We start from the raw sequence: 22,609 nt of genomic DNA, 5'->3' as shown, positions 1-22,609 counted from the left end.
GAAAGCTGAGCGTTGGCATATATTTTACAGGCGTCTTTGATATCGTGTTGGATATAATATATAACACAGAAAACGACATTAGGATTTGATAGACCTATTTTTTATGAGATTAGATAAGTGTCAATTAATGACCTGTCATCCCCTGCGCTGAGTTTCTGAGCATAGGAAGGAAGGACTTACCGTGTCCAAGTAGAGGTGACTATCGGAGTCCCGTCCCCAATCAGTGGTGGAGAAGGAAAAGAGCGAAAAAAACAGGTTCTCCTACTTGGTTCTCCTCTTCTTTAAGAGCAGAAGGGAGAACCAGCAGAGGACTCTTATCTCGTCTCTCTCTGGCCATCATCCACTGTCCTCATCCACTCATCATCCACTATCCTCATCCACTCATCATCCACTATCCTCATCCACTCATCATCCACAGCACTCTGTGTTTCTTAGTGCTGCTGATTTCTACTGTGCTCCCTCTCTCTATCTCTCCCTCCCTCCCTCTCTCTCCCTCTCTGGGTGTCTTGGCTTGCATACACGCTCATACACTCTCTCCTCTCATCATCACACTGTCCCTCTCGTTCCGTTTCACTCTCATTCAGTCACTCACCATCGCAGGAGTCTTTACTACCTCACCTCCCTCTCTCTCTTTCCCTTTTAGCACATCAGTGGGTATTTTTGTCACTTGTGTCTCTCTCTCCCTCTCTCTCTCCCCCCCTCTCTCTCTCTCTGTCTATCTCTCTCTCCCTCGCTCTCTCTCCTCCCCCCTCTCTCTCTCTCTCCTCTCTCCCTCTCTCTCTCTATCTCTCTCCCCCCCTCTCTCTGTCTATCTCTCTCTCCCTCTCTCTCTCTCCTCCCCTCTCTCTCTCTCTCTCTCTCTCTCTCCTCCTCTCTCTCTCTTTCCTCTCCACTCAGCCACCGGCAGCCCCAGGATGAGGCTGGGGCAGCTTACCACTCTATCTCTCTCCTCACCTATACCGTTCTGTCTGCCTTTCACAGTTCACACCTCCATCTGACTCACCAAACACAGTGTTGGGTTCACACTCAGGACGTCGTCCTGCAGGTCTTTTTTCCATGTTTTTCTGTTTGTGGGTGATGCAGAGGGCTCGTATGGCTAAACATGTGTGCTGTGCACATTTACCCTGATTCATTAACAGGGAAGAGGCATGAGGAAACCGAGAAACTGAAAAAGAGCTTTTGGTAATGCTTTATGTTAATTGGCCAGGTGTATACTTACAAACAGTAAACAATTAAATAAAAGGTAGGGTTAGGGTTAGAATTAAATAGCAGAAAGTATCCATTGTTACCAAATAGTTGAGTAAATACCAAGTAAGATAATACACACAGAGAGAAGGGGAATTTTAATGAAATTGGTCTTATGTCGTCCTGAGATCCAACATATCCTTGGATACAAATCTAGTTATCAAATAACAGGCAAAAAATGCTTTACCCCCGGGATGATAACATTTTCGACAGGAAAAAAAGAAATCACTCTTTCACCCCATATAAAAAAGGCATAATCTTTTTAGCCGAGTCTGTCTGCATTCTGGTACCTTCCGACATCCAGCTCAGTGGTGTCAGTCGGTTCCTTGTCATCTCCTCATTGTCTCATCCTCCCTCACCGCCACCCTCCCTCCCCTCATCATCTCATCCCCCCTCACCGCCTCCTTTCCTCCCCTCCACTTTGAAGTAGCAGTAGCAACCCGATTATGTCCAACTCAGCATGATTGAAGAGTTGCAGACCTAAAGAAATGCGCCAGTCAAGATATGGAATCAGCACAAACATTCAGAATGCTCACGATCCTTTGATAATGGATGTATTATTCTCCCAAAGCTTTAAAAGCAGTAGAAAGACAATATTCAAACTGGCAGAAGATTCTAGAAACCTACTGCGGACAGTATCTTTGTATTTCTCAACCTATAACTGATGAACATGCCGCTTGTAGCTCTGGCACAAACTCCTAAGAGTCTTTTACCTCTTTCAGAGCACTGTTAAATACATTCCATTTGTTCTCAACGGTGCTGCCATTCTTAACTCTCACTCTTTGGTGTCTCTTCTGGAACGTTTCCATGGAGGAACTGGGGTCTGTCGTTGGTCATGGGGAGGCAACATGACTGAGTTTACTGTCCCAGAAAGTGGTTTCATTTGGGAAGGAATGAATGTTGAAAAACAGACAGCCACTCAAAGCTAATACCGTCGGGAGGTTATCTCTGACCCAGAGCCCTCCACACCTCCGTGACGGAGACGGTCTACAGGCCTGACTGCTCCTCAGTGGCTGCTGACTAGAGATAATGGAAGAGCACAATGGAGTGAGACATGGGCGATTTCAGACCCTTTTTCAGAGGTGCTTGAGCGCCCCTAAACCTAACCCTAACCCTAATCCTAACTAATTTATTATTAATAATAATAATAATAATTATTATTATTTTCTGAAATCATCTTTAGCCCAATTACAGGTTCAAAGGGCTTTATTTAAACAGGTCATATCAAGTATTCTTTATAAAGTCATGAGGTTACACACTCCGGTACAGTAGCCTATGTACATGCACCTCGTTGGTAACCTTAGTCCGCTAGTAGTCTTGCATAACCAGACCTATCTCACATAACCAGACCTATCTCACATAACCAGACCTATCTCACATAGCCAGACCTATCTCACGACACTTCTCTTCGCGCAGTGCCATCACTGAAGAATCATTTATTTTTGCGCAAGTGTGTGTGAGTGTGAGAGAGAGTTTTTGCAAGGTGGGATGTCTGCAGATGAAAGTAAGAAAGTTGAAACGTTAGCAAATATAAAACATCATTGCTGAATGTTTTGACAGAGAACGTTGGTTCAAGTCGGTCGTTATTATTGTGACTAGAAAGTGTCTGATTCTAGTTCCATGGTGTGAATAGTGTCTGATTCTAGTTCCATGGTGTGAATAGTGTCTGATTTTGGTTCCATGGTGTGAATAGTGTCTGATTTTGGCTATTGAGTGGCTTAATGTATCATTTATCTACAGTGAAATTACAGTGAATTATTTTCGTTTTTCAGCCTAGCGGGACAATCATTTTAGCTTTTATCACCAGTAAAACGTAATGTTTTAATGTAAAATGCCTGGACCACATCTACGTTCGATGACGTCCAAAGAGGGCCATGATGAGGCCGTGGGAAATGTTGAATCACCGCCCGAGCAATCCAGCACCTCCGCCGGCTCCGACCAGCTAACTTTGAATGCCTTTAATGAAGGAATAATCGAATGGAATTTGTGAAAAAATGGACAGTGTTGTTGACGGCCTTTGAGCCGAGATCGCCCAAGTCCACGAGGGAGCCCAGAAATCAATCAACAGTCTGCGAGCCACTTCCACTTCCACAGCACACAGCGCTCCACTAGTGTGGAGGGGGACAAATCTGGGGTTTGGGAAGTGACTAAATTAAATAAGAATGAAAAGAAGAGCTATTATAAACAGAGGATCAGTGATGTGAAAAATTATGGGAAGAAACTCTGGTCAACACTGAATGAAATCGAATACACCCATCTCATTTATACAATCTGAAGGGACAATTATAACAAAGCATGATATTGCAAAACATTTTAATGCATTTTTCAAAAGCAAGGTTGATAGATTGAGAAATGTTCAGCAATGCATGGGTGGCTCACTATTGCAAGCCTTGATAATTAATGTGATTATGAACAATAAGAACTGTCTCTTTCAATTCAGTCAGATAGACACAGAAACAGTGATGAAATTACTCATGTCTCAAAGAGAATGGACTTCCCCTGGTATAGACAACTTGGAGAGTAAAATGCTTAAACCAACACTATGGTCAGGCATTTGAACTACTAATGTTGATGGAAAGTTATTTGACCCAAATTCAATCCTTTTTTTAATCCTTTTGATTTTGTGATGTAATAATAATAATAATAATAATAATACTAAATAAAGATAAATAAATACATCAATAAATAATAATAATAATAATAATAATATCTTCGATTTATATAGTCTTCAATCTTTCAAGGAACCCAACGACGCTTTACAAATGTACAGAAAGACAGTCAGACAGACAAAAACAGAGAACACAGAGACAACGCCAAAAAACTAAACTAACCCTAACACCAGGTGGGTTTTGAGGGCTGATTTGAAGGTGTCCAGGGGAGGGGCGTTGCGGATCACTGTGGGGAGAGAGTTCCAAAGGGTGGGGGCTGCCACACAGACATAAAACATGTGAATTTGAAATATTATACAAATGTATACAGTATATAGTATTATACCTGTTCACTTCCATGTTCTGTAAATTTGAGAGATGAGTCTGTAAAACTTTAGCCAGTTAATCCTTCAATGCGGAGCATTTTACCATATTCCTTGTGGGAATCACATCTTAAGAAAACATATTCTGAATGGAGCTACAGTACAACGTGATATACTGCAGGAGTTTGTTTGTGCAACTGTTTGCTGTTGTATGTGCTGTTTCATTTCATTGCCTGGATTTCGACGGACTCAAGGTCTTCATAAATACATTGGATGGAAACTTGAAAGGGAGATAATATTAGGGACACATCTGCTGTAAGTCTGAATTGCCAGACTCCTTGTGCTCAGTTTCCCCAGCAACAAGATTGAAACTGGAAATACACTGGTCTTACTTCAGTCAAACCCTTCATTAGACTCTTCAATAGACTTCAATACTGAAGTCTGAAATGGAGAGTCTGATTGTGAATCGTAATGCAAGTGGGGCTGGGAGGCAGATGCGCAGCAGATTCTCTCGATGTCCAGTTGTCTGAAGTTTACATACACCTTAACCAAATACATTTAAACTCAGTTTTTCCACAATTCCTGATATTTAACCCTAGTAAACATTCCCTGTCTTAGGTCAGATAGGATCACTACTTTATTTTAAGAAAGTGAAATGTCAGAACAATTAGGGAGAATTGCGACACTTTAAATGAATGTGCAATAACACTATGTGCAATATGACAACCCTAGGGTACATAAGGTTGCAGAGAATAGGAAATGTTAGAATAGGTATAGCATAGCATAGAGTACAGCACAGTGTTTTATTTGTACAGTATAGTATAGTGGATAGTGTACATAGCCTTTATTTATGTAAACCAGCTCCTTTCCCTTCTTGTTTTTCTTTAGTTTTTTTTTTCTTTCCTAGCACCAGGGGAGCCCCCCCTCCTAAATTTCGTTGTATGGTACCTGTACTATATCAATGACAATAAAGACCATTCATTCAATTATATATTTCAGTAGTAGCTATAGTATCTGGTAGCATTGCCTTTAAAATTGGGTCAAACATTTCAGGTAGCCTTCCACAAACTTCCCACATGTGGGAATCACATCTTAAGAAAACATATTCTGCATGGAGCTACAGTACAACGTGATATACTGAAGGAGTTTGTTTGTGCAATTGTTTGCTGTTGTATGTGCTGTTTCATTTCATTGCCTGGATTTCAACGGACTTAAGGCCTACCTTCAAACTCAGTGCCTCTTTGCTTGACATCAACGCAATTAATTCCACAAACTTTTTGTTAGTGGAATTTTGGCCCATTCTTCCTGCAGAACTGATGTAACTGAGTTTATAGGTCTCCTTGCTTGCACACAGCTTTTCAGTTCTGCCCACAAATCTTCTATAGGATTGAGGGCTTTGTGATGGCCACTCTAATACTTTGTTGTCCTTAATTCATTTTGCCACAACTTTGGAAGACCCAAGCTTTAACTTCCTGGCTGATATCTTGAGATGTTGCTTCAGTATAACATCATTTTCCTTCCTCATGATGTCACCTATTTTGTGAAGTGCACCAGTACCTCCTGCAGCGTTTTACTGTGAATATAGATACTTCTGTACCTGTTCCCTCCAGCATCTTCACAAGGTCCTTTGCTGATTCCTTTGCACTTTTCACACCAAAGTACGTTTGTCTCTAGGAGACAGAACGCGTCTCCTTCCTGGGTAGTATGACGGCTGTGTGGTCTCATGGTGTTTATACTCGTGTACTATTGTTTGTACAGATGAACGTTGTTCCTTTCTGGTGTTTAGAAATTGCTCCCAAGGATGAACCAGACACATTTTTTTCTGAGGTCTTCACTGATTTCTTTTGATTTTCCCATGATGTCAAGCAAAGAGGCACTGAGTTTGAAGGTAGGCCTTAAAATACATCCACACAGGTACCGCTTTCATTGACTCAAATGATATCAATTAGCTTATCAGAATCTTCTAAAGCCACAACATCATTTTGGGGAATTTTCCAAGCTGTTTAAAGGCACAGCCAAACTTATGACGCACTGGAATTGTGATATAGTGAATTATAAGTGAAATAATCTGTCTGTAAACAATTGTTGGAAAAATGTGTTGCGTCATGCATTAGTTGCGTAGATCCTAAACAACTTGCCAAAAACGAGTTTTAACGACTTCAACCTAAGTGTATGTAAACTTCCGACTTCAACTTCCAACTTCATCTCTCAACGGGCCTACAGAGAAGAGTTGATGCTTCAAAGATTAGAAATACCTGATGGTGTGTTTACTTTTGTGTGTTCGAGAGAGAGAGAGAGAGAGAGAGAGAGAGAGAGAGAGAGAGAGAGAGAGAGAGAGAGAGAGAGAGAGAGAGAGAGAGAGAGAGAGAGAGAGAGAGAAGAATTGTATTTTTCTCTTTTTTTTTTACTTTGTTTGGTACAGTATCTATCCATTGTACAGTATAACTATTGGGATTGTCTATACCCTGACTCATATGCATAGTTTGACATTTTGGTTTGGGTCGCAAGAACTAGGATACATGAAAAAAAAAAAACTTTTGCACATTGTCAACCAACCACAGGTACCAACTAGGCCATATCAAAGCACTTGACAATGCTGGTAAATGAGCTAACGCCTCAGACCACGCATGCAGCAGCAATGGCCTCCAGAGTCACTTAACACCCACAACTTCTACGTCAAACATTGAATCAAAACATGTATTTATCTCTTTCAGAACTCAGACGATCATCTATAGTGCCACCTTTGATACAGTTGGCAGGTCGCAGCTTCTGACGCCTCTGCAGCTGTATACAGGGCTCCATAACCTAATTTAATTCCCTAACTTGTTATATATACATAGCTGAGATGTAGGCTAATTCAATAACCAAAACAGCTGCAGAAGATGAAGGCAGAAGAACGGCACAGACGGTAACAGTAGGTAAGTCTGTTTTAAATTGTTGCACGCTCACTTTGACTTGCTGATATTTTCTTGGAACATCAAAAACATAAAATCCCACCACACATTTGACAAACAAACATTGAAAACCATAGCCTAATACAATGTTTTAGTTCAGAGACCAGCGAGTTGTGTTGCGGGTAGTCTTGTGTAGCCATACCTCCCAATAGGCTAGGTGCACGATCTCACTACTTCCTGAAAGGCAACTGGCATGAACATATCCTGTCTCACTCTATTGGTTTAATTGATTAATCAGCTGTGCGGTAAACCGTTGGAACACACAGTGCACAGCTGATTAATCAATGAACGCCTCTTTTGGAGCTCTGAATTTTAGATTGGCAGATTTGGCTTGGGTTGAACTGGATGGCGTGATGGGAAAATATTGCAATTGTTACCCTCCAAGAACTCTACCCCCACATGCCTGTATAATGTTGCATCTAATTTAATTTAATTTAATTTAATTTAATTCAAGAGCTTACACAATCCATCTGCTCCACCCGTAACTCTGCCCATGCCCTGAATCAGACTGCTCTTCCTGACTGTATTATTCACTGTATATATTACAGTGAACTCACAATAGTAAAATACTATAAAGGGAAGCGATGAACAGCCAAACGTACCATGGATAGCTTCACAATTAAATAATACTTTGAAAATGATTGTTGATCATTTGAAATATGAAAGAATATGGGACAATTGTTTTTGCACCCATTGCACAGAAGAACACGTGCTTCATCTTGCCTGCTACAATTAGAATGACATAATCAACAGTGAGGCCTGTAAGGCATGTTTAATTCAGAACTGTTTATCATTAACATCTCTGAAAGATCGATGTTATCAGGGAAGCAGCGGCTCCTTACCCTATGCACATCCATAAAGGCATATTTTTATACTTGACTTGCCTGCTTCCTATTATTGTATGAGTCTCCTCTTGTGCAGGCAACATCTACTGTACCTTCATAATTAATGACCCAAAACGATGTTTTAAGTGAGAAGTTAAGGCTTGTCAAACACATTATGGCCTCAAAAGACAGGAAATGCATATAGTGCTGTCTGCTGGTCTACTGTACTTCAAACACTACACTATATACTCACCACTGTGCAGGCTGCTTAGGATTCCAATCTTCTCTCAAACAGTCTAATGTATACTCTCTTAGAGGATGTTTTCTACCACCATAGTCATTTCCTTTTTGCATAACAAAATACAAGTTCCTTTTATTTCTATACGACCTAGATTGTTTTTTTCAGTTCTCCCTGAGAATAGACACTAATTGGACATTCTCGGATCCACCTGTATATCTTTTCCATTCCCATAGAATTTGTGAAATTGTGCTTGTTGAGGTTAAATGAGAAATGTTAGATCCGTGGGGAATTTAATGTGTGTATTCTATTGAAGCATCTGGGGCAACAAACGGTACACAGTACACTTTCTATAGACAAGGCATCATGTCAAAAACGTAAATGTGCATTGGTTTGATTCCTTTTCTTCTTTCTGAACTCCATATTCTGCATTTCTTTTCGGAAATGTGTCAAGGCTTTACAAAAGATTTACAGATACTGTTTAAGGACTTAAACTTCACGTTGACATCTCTTCCGGATATTGAGTTGCAGTGTGGAAGAGAGGATCTTTTCATCTGTATTCACCAGCGCAAAAAAAGGCCATTCATAGTCATGTACTTTCTATGGGTTCACCTTTCAGTTACCTGTCTTGGTTAAATGTCAGACCATGCTTAATATGTATGTACCTGTGTTGGACGAGACCTATGATCTACTGGTCATACACAGAGGCGTGCATTACTTCTAGGAATTATTCATTCAGTGTAATTGGATTGCGTACGTGATGCATATCCTATGTATATGTTTCGCCTCACCTTTATTGTATCACCTAGATCAGTTCTGCCTTGGGTCATGTATTTTCCCTGAATATGTGACGAATATGTGAAGAACTGAAAAAACTAGCCCTATATCTAGGGGCTAGAGTTGTTCCTGGTACAATCATGTGGTCATTTAAAACTCTGGGCTCTGTGGTGCCACAACATAGGACTGAATATCACAGCACAGTTTACCTCAATTGATAAATATAATAATAATATAATACTGTAACATACAGTACATACTGTTAGTATAGCCCGGTGCACGCTTGTTGAGTCTAAAGGCCCAATCCCATTTCTTATTTTTACCCCTACCCCTCGTTTTGTATCTATCGCAAATGTCTTTCAACTATGGTACCCAGTGTCCATCTGGCATAGTGTGTGCCATGCTGCCAGGTGAGAGAGTTTAATTAGAAAGCCATGAGGCATTTCCCAGTGAAGGCAGTATGCCGCCTGCCTGGGTGTCAAACTCGCCTCTCACCCCAGAATAATATAATTCCTGTAATTATGAGTGGTTAGTGCTGCATTGCTAATACACACACGGGCAATGAGGAAAATGCAAAGCAGAAACCTTCAGAAATACAAAATAGAACTGAATAACCAGTGGACATTGATTGCTGGTGGCTTTGAAATGTCCAGGGAGAGGAATATGGAATATGGCTATTACCATAACCACAATGATGTTGTCCTCAAATTGATGCGGTGTACCGCATGTTCCCATAGAGAGTGAGAGAGGCAAAGAGACAGACAGACAGACAGATAGACAGACAGAGAGACAGACAGACAGAGAGACAGACAGAGAGACAGACAGACAGACAGACAGACAGACAGACAGACAGACAGACAGAGAGACAGACAGACAGACAGACAGACAGAAGAGAAAAGAGAGGGAGAGATATATGACCAGTACAGACTGTGTATGTGTATGAGAGAGAGGTTAGAAATAGGATGGCAGCATTCAAAGCAGTATTTCAGTCTCAGTCTATCTCCACCGGCATTGAGTGTGAGAGAGCTGCCACATCGCTGGTCCCTGTAATTGATTGAAGAGGGGGAGCAATGGTGAGAGAGAGAGAGAGAGAGAGAGAGAGAGAGAGAGAGAGAGAGAGAGAGAGAGAGAGAGAGAGAGAGAGAGAGAGAGAGAAATCAGCAAAAGACTCTAGGTAACCAATTTAACACTAGAACAGCCATTACATTTCAGGACCCACCTTTCATGACTTTTCCTAGATATGTGCATTCTACCACCCAATATCCTTACATTTTCCAAATCTAGCTAGTATAAAGCGATTTTGCTGTATTTCTGTGTGTTTCTGTGTGTTTGCGCTAGTATTCGGGTGTACACCGGTATCATTCACTGTCACATTCTTACAGTATATCACTTTTTAAATATCATGTTCTTCATATCATGGTTTTTATATCATCTGTGTGAATAGAATATGCAGCTTGGAGTAGATACAAAGCTGACACTAACAGTAACACACCAATGCGACACACGTGTTGTTCACACAATAGTCTATCCTGGCCTTAGGCCAGTTTCCCAAGATTACTCCGGGAAAATAGCTGTTCAACATCCTCTGGGTACCGTTTCCCCGATGGCAGTAGCTCGAACAGTTTCCGTTTGGGCAGTGCATTTCACGTTCGTGTCCATTTATTCTATTTACTGCTTATTGTTATTATTATATGTAAATAAAGTCGGCCAATGTAATGCATTATTATCCAACTGAAACCCCAAATCCTTACTTCTGTCTTGCATGAACATTTGTCAAAATAACATATAAAACCCGATTGGATTAATTTTATGTTATATCCTGTGCCAGTGTGCTGAACAGAAATTAATCTTGAGCTGGACTTTAGCGGGCAGAATATGCTACAGCTACCCCACTCCCCGAGCACAGTCTTCAGAGCTCGGCGTTCAATTCATGCTGAATGATGTACACATGCTAAATTATGTACTGCCAAGGTGTTGAATAGCTGTCACCTACCAAATGTAATGGTAGTGAATAGACTGACTGAGTGTTGCCACGCTGCATGATGCAGTAATTTGTGCAAAAGGAATAATAATTGTGCATGAATCAACATACTGAACATACTTTTCAGAAGGTTGTGCAAAAATCAATGGATCCCCTGCAACGGCAATCACAGCGGTGGTTGTGATTATACGGAATGGCTGAATATTTTCATTCATATTTTCACAGCAGCTTGTTGGGAGGAGAACAAGACTGGAAAAAGACCTTGCGCTTTGTGTGCATATTGTATTGAATTTGTTATTGTTAGGGAAATATCTAAGTATCTAAATAGAAAATAGAAAAAGGTAGCCTGGTTTTCTTCAAATGCACAGAAAAAGTATTTAATAAAGTTTACAAGCATGTCAGACAAGTCTTAACAGTGAAAGGTCCTCAGAAAAGTGACCTCAAGACAGACAACAGGGATTTTTATACACAGGTCACAACCCCGCCCTCAGGTGAGGTCCGAACCAATCACATTGAGGGGAGGTCACAGATGAGGAAGAGGGATGAAGGTGATGTGGGTGAATTTAACACAAATGAGAAGAGGCCCTCAGAGCCCTCAAAGGCACAAAGGCAGAGCCATCACCCTGGGCTGACCCTGTTGACGCTGTGGGTCAACATCGTCATGGGTTTCTAGGCATCAAGACAGGCTATGGAAAACAAAAGGAGGTCAACTATTCAAATGTATCTGTTGTTGAGCAAATGTCGCATCTTGAGCAGAGGAAACCGATTTTCATTGTCTACCAGACTGGGGTCGTCAATGTGTTTATCTGTCCAGACAGATGTCTTATCGATAACTAAAATGTCTTATCAGACGTAATATTCCGCTACGGTATAATGACAAATAAACTTGAAACTTGAAAGTGCAGGAACGTGCAGGTACCTCCCCACAGAGCGTATTCACAAGTCCCAGAGACAATAAGAGGCAGGGGGCTTGTTTGTGAGGCCCACTTTCAAGCTGTGTGCATGTGTGCATGCGCACACGCACACGCACACGCACGCACGCACGCACACACACACACACACACACACACACACACACACACACACACACACACACAGTGTGTGAAGCAGAGGGTCAGCGCCCCCTACAGGCTGCCAGTAGAAGACACAGATGGACGAGGGACAGACAGCTTATGCCAAAGTAGATCCATGGGAAAGACAGAGCAAGCCAAGGCAGCCCTGCAAGCACACACACACACACACACACACACACACACACACACACACACACACACACACACACACATTTCTTTTCACATTTGAACTGCATATGAACTGCCATAGCAATATCCACACAAAGCGCTTTGGATAAAGGCGCTATATAAGTGCAGTCCATTTACCATTCATATATCATTGATTCATACATTATGGTATGGTTATTGTTATAGAAGAGTGTAGGAGAGCGCAGCGCGATGCACACGCATTGCCTTGTGTCTGACTAGAATCAGCAAAATAGTGATTATTACCTTATATCACTATTTGCACTTCTGGTTAGCTGCTAAACTGCATTTCGTTGTATAGTACTTGCACTCTGCAATGACAATAAAGTTGAATCTAATCTAATCTAATAGTAGGGCACCAGCAGAGTTCTATGATTGCATTACTATAACTACACAGAAACACCCTAAGCTGGGATTCAAACTGCATTGTGTGGCTCTTTCAGAGATCACTAGTCTACATGATGCCCATAAGGATGCTGGGAGGCTTAATTATGACAGAAGTGCTTAACCTATGTGTCACCTCCCCTTCTACCACCCCCCCCATCATTCAGTATGTAACTGTGGGCATGTTCCTTTTTATGCACAGCTTTGTATGTCATAAGGGTTGAGGTTCATCTCCATCTTGTGAGAGAGTAGTGCATTGATGGTCCATCATTCAAGGGCAGCTGTATGAGTGTGAGAGTGTACTGAAAATGGTGATTGGCCTTAACTATTCTCTTACTGCAATCATCCTACAAGTTGGAGCCATTGAAGTTCTATTAACCACCATGGCAAGGCTGTCGTGTGGAGACTCTGCTCTCTCTCATACACTCTCTCCAACAGATACACTAATAAAGACGATTTGACATTTGAAGTTGATCAATTACAAGAGCAATTACCGAGCAGGGTTTTTTGTCAGGCCTTAATAAGTGATTGCAGGAGAGATGAGGACTGGAGAGATTCTGTGTGAGAAATGTGTGTTTCTGTCTCTCTCTCCCTCCCTCCGTCTGACAGTCATTTCTCCACTTATCTAATCATGGACAAAAATATTGGCACCTCTACACTTCTGTCAGATAATAAACTTCCCCCAGAAAAGTGTTGCTTTCAATCACTTCCTGTCAAAATTAAGCCAGATTTTTTTTTTTATAAATCTCACGAAACCTTAAAAAGAAGCCTAGATTTTCCTGTATACATTGATGGAATACCCCCCTGGTGTTTGCTGGTGATGTGTACAAACACATATACACAATAACATTTCTATGAATAGATACAAATCAAATAGAAATACAAGCCCATGTCACATATGAATGTTTATTAGAATGCAGATTGTCAATGGTTAGCATTCCAATTCCCATCTACAGTGTTATATAGTCATTGTTTACTGGACAATTTCAACACGTTGGTGCTTCCCTATGTGTTTAGAAGCCGTATACATACAACATCAGGTATACTTTTAGCTTAACAACTGGAGTGAATAGACAAAAAAAAAAAAAAAATGTTGAACTGTCATTGATGTATTCTTAAACCTTTGATGTTCACCAGTGACTTGTACCTCTCATAATTAGTCAGTTAACACATGAACAGGTGAGCAGTTTGCAGATATCAGATTACAACAATTTGTTCACATGATGTTATCTTCATCATGCGGGAGGGGGGGGTAGAAAAGTGTCGATAATATAATGTCAGTAATATCATAGGTTACATCATAATGATAAAAAAAATCTTAAAACGTCAACATATCTGGAGTAGAAGGCAGGTTACGTGACGATAAAACAGAAGACAGCAGCGCCACCATGACGCTTCATGTGTGTAGTTACACAGTAAGGCCACATGGTGGCAGCAGTGATCCACTGCTCTCTTGAGTGAGTCCAGAAGCATGGCGCGTTATAACAACACTTCCTATTACAAAAATTCACCCTTCCGTCCTCCCCCCTCCTAGAAATAATCAGACCGAGTTTGTTTTCTCCTCACTCCGATCATGTTAAGGAAGGAAGGAAGGAAGGATAAGGGGAGAGAGGGCTGCATTCATGAAGTATCGGAGTAGGGCGTCATTTTCATCTGCCCCCCTTCAGGGGGACCGTGCACCGGGATCTCTTTTCATTCTAGCCCAGTCCCCCCCCCCGTCCCCCCCTGTCCCCTCATGAGTCTATGTGGGTCTTGTTTTAAGACACTGTCCCTGTCTCTGACACACAAGCATGAGACTCCTTTGTGGCTAGGCTAGAGAGAGAGAGGGGGGGGGGGTCACTGGGGTCTGTCACTGTGTCGGGGTGCAGCGGTGGCTCTTGTAGGTGCCCAGGTGGCGGAAGCTGCGTCCGCACTGCTCGCAGCAGTACGGGGTGGCCCCGCTGTGGATCCTCTGGTGGGTGTAGAGGTTGCCCAGCTCTTTGAAGCGCCGGCCGCACTGCGGGCAGGCGTAGGGGCTCTCCCCCGTGTGGACCCGCTGGTGTCTCTTCAGGCCCGAGAGGACGGGGAAGCCCTTGCCGCACTGGGGGCAGGGGAAGGGGCTCTGGGCGCCGCTGTGGCCCAGCCGGTGGCTCTTGAGGCGGGCGGCGTGGCGGAACCGCTCGCCGCACTCCGGACAGATGAAGGGCTTCTCCCCAGTGTGGATGCGCTGGTGCTGCCGCAGGTTGCCCAGGTAGTTGAAGTGGCGGCCGCAGTCGCCACACTCGTAGCCGCCCTCGACTTTCTTCTCCCGGGCGCCTACCCCACCCACACCTCCACCCCCGCCGCCGCCTCTGCCCATCCCTAACCCTCCCACGCCCATGCCCGCCCCCCCCACATCTCCGCCCTCGTGCTCCCCTACTCCTCCTCCTCCTCTCCTGCCGTCGCTGCTGCCCTCCCCGAGTGCCAGGGGGGCGGCGGAGGAGGTGGACTGTAGCGCCTGGGCTGTGGTGCTGTCGCTGTGGATCAGTTTGAGATGCTCCTCCAAGAACAAGGAGTCAGGGCAGAAGGTTCCGCAGAGCGGGCAGAGGTAGGTGTGGCTGGAGAACGGCGGACCTGAGGGACAAAAGAGGGTATACAGATAATTAATAGGGATGCTCCGATCTGGATTTTTGGGGCCGATACCGATCACCGATTTTTTTCCTCAAGATCAACCGATACCGATTTTTTTAAAAATACATAACTGTAGGCCTACTGACTGGATAGCCTACATATTTTTTGCTTTTTAGACAAAAGTTTTGATCCATTAGGCACCAAGCAAACGCAGACCCATTTTTATGGCATAGTAAAGGTCTGGCCTATCACCCAGTTAGGGCCTGAAGCCCAAGTCAGTCGATATGGCTGTATAAAAGACATCATAAACGTGGCCTTCATGGTTTACATACTGTTACGTCCTCCTATGTTTTCTGTTCAGTTATCTGTCTTCCCCAGGAAAAAATAAAATAAATAAATAAATTTAAAAAACCGGTTTTTGCGATCGGCCATTTTTGCCGATCACCGATCGAGTCATTTGGAGTGAAATCGGCCGATTTAAATCGGTGGCCGATAAATCGGAGCATCCCTAATAATTTTTTTTTTTTTTTTTGGGGGGGGGGGTTTATGTTCCAATCCGTGTGCTGCCAGCGTGCTCGTGGAGCTGGGGCAGTAGGTGTCAGGAGAGGGAGAAATGCAGTCAGCACAGTGTCAATAAATCTGCTTTTTCAAAATACAAAAAAGTGAGGAAGATATAGAATGGTATGGGAGATAACAGTAATTGAACTGTAACATAGTATGAATGTTTAGGTATTCCTACTTCCTAACTAAGATCTTCCGCCGTAGACTCAGGCTACACCTTCTACCACCTTTACCAACTGTCCCTCCTGAAACCTCTCCGTCCCCTCTACCCCCTTGTAAATATAAAAAAACAAAACAAAAAGAATGTCCTTCTTCTAGCACTATGACTGCCAATGGCCTCTGGCCCGAGCATAGATGACCTTTTCTTATGATGACTGATGGATAGATGATTCACTTACTTAGACAAATCGTGACGTTAGAATTATAAGGTTCTATCTCCATTTTTGTCAAAATGTAGTTTTTTTTTACATAATCTGATCCATTAGGTGTTTATTAACGCCTGTGTGGTGTTATTTAAAAAAAAAAAAGTTTTTGAGTTAGTAATTCATAAAATACAACGGTTCCATCTCACAAAACATAATGGAATGTAAAAACGTTGACGCTCAATATCTCTGAACTTGCCTAAACGGAGATAGAACCTTATCATTCTAAACTCACGGAATGTATTCGTTGTAAGTTGCTTTGGATAAAGGCGTCTGCTAAATGCCGACAACGTAGACGTCCTCTATCCTCTCACCCACCTGGCTCTAGCCGGTCCATGTGACCTTCCAGAGGGCTGTCGCCCTGCCCTGGGGAGCCTTGGGGGTCCAGGGGAAACTCAGGGGTCTGGACATGGGCCATAGGAGCAGAAGACTGCGCCAGATCATCTTGTTCTTCCTTTAAATCATCTTCTTCTTCCTCCTCCTCATCCTCCTCCGCTTCGTCTCCTGTCGTGGCACTTTCACATTTTGGCTCCCTCATTCCTGGAAAACCCCCAAAACAAAACATAATTTGGGTTCCTCACACAGCTGCAGTTAGGAAGGTTTAGATAAACAGTTTAGACCAACGTTATATGAATGAATGAATGGTCTTTATTGTCATTGATATAGTACAGGTACCATACAACGAAATTTGGGAGGGGGGGCTCCCCTGGTGCTAGGAAAAAAACTAAAAACAAGAAGGGAAAAGAGCTGGTTTACATAAATAAAGGCTATGTACACTATCCACTATACTATACTATACAAATAAAACACTGTGCTGTACTCTATGCTATGCTATACATATCCTAACATTTCCTATCTCTGAACCTTATGTACCCGAGGGTTGTCATATTGCACATAGTGTTATTGCACATTCATTTAAAGTGTCGCAGTTTGCAGGTTTGACATGTTCACAGTTGTGTTTCAGTATTGCACTTGATTTCAATCTAGTAGCTGCCATCAAATTGTCTAGATTGTCCAGGGCCTAGAACCTAGGTCTTTGCTGTGTTCAGGGCCTGAATGGCCCTGGGGTAGAAGCTGAGCTTCAGTCTATTTGTCCTTGCGGACATGGTCCTGTACCGCCTGCCCGAGGGCAGCCGAACAAAGTGTTCGTTCCCAGGGTGGGATGGGTCTCTGGAGATCTTGGAGGCCTTCCTGAGGCAGCGTGTGTTGTACAGCTCTTCCAGAGAGGGGAGGGGGGCGCCGGTGATCTTCTGGGCCGATCTCACGACTCTCTGTAGCGCTTTCCTCTCTGCGGCTGTGCAGCTGGAGAACCACACGCAGTAGGTGAGGATGCTCTCCACTGTGCAGCGGTAGAAGGTCACGACTCACAAGCAGCTCCTGTTTGAGGTGGTATTTCCTGAGGACTCTCAGGAAGTAGAGCCGCTGTTGTGCCTTCTTGATGATGGCTGCTGTGTTGGTCTTCCAGGACAGGTCATCCTGTATGTGCACCCCCAGGAATCGGAGGGTTGAGACTCTCTCCACGCTCCCTCCATCGACGAGCAGGGGCTGGACCTCAGATTTTTTCCTCCTGAAGTCCACGATGATTTCCTGGGTCTTTGACTGGTTCAGCAGCTGGTTGTTAACCTTGCACAGCTTGCCCAGCTGCTCCACCTCATCCCTGTACGCCGCCTCGTCCCCTCCCGAGATGCAGCCCACCACGGTGGTGTCGTCTGCAAACTTTACGATGGAGTTGCTGGGGTGAAGTCGTAGGTGTAGAGGTTGTAGAGCAGGGGTCGGCAACCTATGGCACGCGTGCCAGCAGTGGCACGCGACAGCTTAAACAGTGGCACGCAAGCAATAAGTGCGAGAATGGGAGAATGTTTTTTTTTATTTTTTATGTTGGCCGCGTTCGTAAATTCGCGCACACTGGGTTCAACCTCACAATGGGACCAAGTAATTTGATTGGACTAGAGGCGGTCTCAGGGACGCTCCGGCGCTCTCAGGGCGAATTTACGAATGCACCCCTAGTCTCTCATCCACTCCACGAGAGTCGTATTCTGGCGCCAATTTTACATACAACCCATGGGAAAAAAGCGCAGCCACCGCCTTTTTCCCAGAATGCATTTCGCACCGGCTAGCAGCGGGCAATTTAAATCGTCCATTTTAACCTCCATTGGCTAAAAGCTGTAATTTTGGCAATACAAGTGTTAACATGTCATTTTATGAAGTTTTAATATGTTTTCAGGCGAGAAAGTAACCATATATATTCCCAAAATGTGTCCAGTTTATCAAAATAACCTGTTTATATATCTGATCTGACGGTTTTTTCGTGTTCTGTTCGCTAGCTGCGTTCGTAAATTCGCCCTGGAAATCTGATCAGCACTCATGGAATGCCTCTTGTCCAATCAAATTACCTGGTCCCTTTATGACGTTGAACCCAGTGTGCGGTTAGGTGGCTAAGCTGCGGGAAAGATTTGGACCGGTTTGTCTGTTACTTAAAGTGACCAAGTACCACCCCCAGATAATGGAGTTGAGCAAAGGAAAACAGGGCCAGGGATCACATTGATTGTTAGGACTGTTTACATGGCTTTGCATACATAGCTCTTTGCAAAAAAAAAAAAAAAATGTTTGTTGTGGTTGGAATAAAATAATAAAATGTAAGTAACAACCAAATAATTATATAAATATAAATTATAATTCATACAAGTAAGACCCTTATAATCACCATCCAGTTAGGGCTACTTATTAAAATGATAACCATAGGGAGCGCAGTTAGCAACTTTGTTAGAAATTGAGCGCACCAATTTGCTTAAAGTTGTGCTACGCATCACAACGTTTTAGTTGTCTTAGATGTTATGTTGGTAATTTTGTTCAAGTTTCAGTTAGTTGACTGTTAGGCCTGTTTATTTAGCATACATGGCTTTGCATACATAGCTCTTTGCTGAAAATTGTTGTTCATGTTGTGGAATAAAATTGCAGATCTGTTGGTCTGTTTGGTTTGGTTTGATGTCGAGTCATAATTAATGTTGATATTGTGGTTGGCACACTGACTAACAAGAAAATTAAAAAATGGCACTTCATATAAAAAAGGTTGCCTACCCCTGTTGTAGAGGATGGGGCTTAGCTGGGGGGACCCAGTGCTGAGTCTGAGGGCTGTGGAGGTGTGGGAGCCCACCCGCACCCTCTGGGGGCGGTCAGACAGGAAGTCCTTGATCCATGCACAGATAGAGTGTGATAGTCCCAGGTCTAGTAGTTTGGTCACTAGCCTGTCTGAAAGGATGGTGTTGAAGGCAGAGCTGAAGTCCACAAAGAGCAGTCTCGCGTAGCTGTTCCCCCACTCTGTTATACACTCACACAGTACTAACACCTGTACACCTTCTCATGCAGTTATCTTAACCCTAGGACACTAACGTTGGGTAATAACACACCATCACTAACGTTGGGTATAATATACCCCATAAAAAATACTTTTCAGCAAAATATATTAAAGTACAACAATACATGGCAAATTGAGGTACCGGTACTCTTCTTTTAGTTTTCCCTACAATGTCACAAAAAACGAAACAAATATATCATGGGGGGGACCCTATAAAAAAGCTGTAAAATTTGTGAAAAATTAGGGAATCGTTAACAAAATAAATAAATCATGGAGCTGGGAACTTGTTCAGGAGCCCACCTCAGACAGCAGCAACACAATGACAATCACATGACCACAATTGTGTGGGTGAGAATCACCCGACGTTAGTGTTCTAGCACTAGGGCTAATGGTGTGGGGAATGTTTTCTTGGCACACTTTGGGCCTGTTAACACGAATAAATTATCGCTTGAATGCCACAGCCTATTGGAGTATTGTTGGTGACCATGTGCATCCCTTCATGGCCACAATATAATTGTGCCTAACCACCCCGCTACTAGCTGTGCCAAATATACACCATATACCACGGCTTCTCGTTCCATAACGCTTAATTGTCACAAAGCAAAAGTCGTCTCAAACTGTTTTCATGAACATGATAATGAGTTCAGTGTTCTTCTGTGGCCTTCTCAGTCACCGGATCTGAATCCAACAGAACATCTTTGAGATGTGTTAGAACGGGAGAAGATTCACTGCTTGAAAGTGCACCTGAAAGATCTGCAGGAGCTGCGTGATGCAGTCATGTCATCATGGACCAGAATCTCAAAGGAACAATCTTGAGGAATCAATGCCACACAGAATTGAGGCTGTTGAGAGCAAAGGGAGGCCCTAACCAGTATTAGTATAGTGTTCCTAACAGTGTTCTGTGAGTGTATATTACCTACGCTGGTTCTCTCTCTCTCACACACACACGCACACACGCACACACACACACAATGCCACACAGAATTGAGGCTGTTGAGAGCAAAGGGAGGCCCTAACCAGTATTAGTATAGTGTTCCTAATAGTGTTCTGTGAGTGTATATTACCTACGCTGGTTCTCTCTCTCTTTCTCTCTCACACACACACACACACACACACACACACCCTCCCTTCTTGTTTTTAGTTTTTTTTCCTAGCACCAGGGGAGCCACCCCTCCCAAATTTCGTTGTTTGGTACCTGTACTATATCAATGACAATAAAGACCATTCATTCATTCATTCATTCACACGCGCGCGCACACGCACACGCACACACACACACACACACACAGCAAAGGGAGGCCCCTAACCAGTATTAGTATAGTGTTCTGTGAGTGTATTACCTACGCTCGTTCTCTCTCTCTCTCTCTCTCTCACACACACACACACACACACACACACACACACACACACACACACACACACACACACACACACACACACACACACACACACACACACACACACACGTACACCCCTACCTTTTAAACCCTCAGTATACTCCACCGGGGTCATCCACTCGTAGTCGTAGATCCGTTTGCTGCCGGACGGGAGCATGCTGAAGATGTCATCCGTGGCCGAGTCTACGGACTCTCCTCCGTCTCCCCCGGGCCCCTGGGCGCCGCCGTCCGGCCACAGGTTGAGAGAGGAGGACCCCTGCCCCTGGGGGTCGTGGCCCCTACTGTCCCTCTCGCTCCCCGACGGGGGGTTACTACTCGGGTCGCTATCCACTTCAGCACCCCCCCGTGAGTTCTTATCCTTCATCAGGTAGTCACAGATCGCGTTGATGTTCTCTTTCTTGACCCCAGGCATAGGTCCTGGTTTGGCTTTCTTATTGGCCCCCGAGTGGAGGTCTCCAGATTTCCTGAAGGCAGATCGGTCATCCTCGCCGCCGGGGTAGGGGTCTCCCCTCCCGCCGGGGTACACGGCCTCCAGCCGGGCTTTGAGCACGTCGATCTCGTCCGTCTTCTCCCGCAGCTCGATCTTTAAGACGCGGATCCGCACGCTGACCATTTTGCGGATCTCGGACAGCGCCGTCTCCAGCACCACGGTGATGTTCCTGCCGAGGTGCTCCGTGATGTCGCTGACCGAGCACAGCAGCTCCTCGTCGGGCTCCGGGTCCAGGAAATCACACTCGCCACCGCGATCATCGATTCCCCGAGGCCCCGCGGGACCCGATGTCTCCATTAAAGTGTTTTGATCGGGAGGAGAAAGGCTCGTTTCCGTGTAACTGTGGTTTCTTTTGCGGCTCATAGTTTTTCCGGGGAGCTTTAAAGTTAGCCACCTAGCCAGTGTTTTGGGGGAGATGCTGAAAGACAAGCGGACAGACGTGCACCGCCCAGGTCTGGCCGCTGGGAGCGCAGAGAGAGAGAGGGGTGGCGGGGAGAGGTGGCGCCATCCCTCTGGCCCGCCACGAACTGACGTTTTTGCACAAAGTGCATGGAAAAGCAGAAAGTATGTAGGCTTTTTGACATTGTTGTAAATCACTTTATTACTTTGTTATTACTTTATTATTACGTAGTTACTTTACTTATTTTTTTACTTTGCTCTATTATTGTGATTTTTGTATCTTGCTGCAATGCCAAAGTTGAAGAATCTAAGCCAAATATAATATGTTTACTGTTGTGTACTTGTAGGCTATATTTATTATTGGGATGTAATAATAACAATTTAAAAAAATCTGACTCTGATTCTGATTCTGATTCGGAGTAAAAAGTTGCTTATAGCATGGAGAGTTTACATCTGCCCCAGGCTAAGAAGAGAGAAAAAGTGGAAATCAGATGGTGGTCACTTTTGATCAACTTGAAACATTTAGGTCTTACTGTCAGACTGGCTGATAAAGGTGCCCTTTGTAATGAGCCATTTATTGACATTATTAGTTTTCAACACATTTACTTATGTGGCTTCTAAAATGTCCAAGTAGGTCCCTCAGTGATGTGGTGGTGAGAGGTGGCGCCATCCCTCTGGCCCTCCACGAACTGACATTTGAAGTGGATGGAAAACCAGAAACTATAGGCAGCGTTCGTAAATTCGCTCTGGAAATCTGCTCAGC

The 22,609-nt window shown here is 43.7% G+C and overlaps 1 protein-coding gene across 1 annotated transcript; it reads right to left on the bottom strand.

Moving 5' to 3' along the window:
• Positions 1–13,635: 13,635 nt before the first annotated feature.
• Positions 13,636–21,810, bottom strand: znf16l (zinc finger protein 16 like; the record flags this gene model as incomplete). Its single annotated transcript, XM_080543923.1, has 3 exons — positions 13,636–15,225; positions 16,524–16,745; positions 21,039–21,810. The coding sequence occupies 3 exons, from the start codon at positions 21,808–21,810 to the stop codon at positions 14,483–14,485; spliced, it is 1,737 nt and encodes a 578-aa protein (XP_080400049.1). The 3' UTR covers positions 13,636–14,482.
• Positions 21,811–22,609: the final 799 nt, after the last annotated feature.

Source organism: Nansenia antarctica, assembly GCF_963989245.1.
Source record: "Nansenia antarctica genome assembly, chromosome: 13".
Taxonomy (NCBI): Eukaryota; Metazoa; Chordata; class Actinopteri; order Argentiniformes; family Microstomatidae; genus Nansenia; species Nansenia antarctica.
The sequence above is the reverse complement of the archived record's forward strand: the minus strand, read 5'-3'. Positions and strand labels throughout refer to the sequence as shown.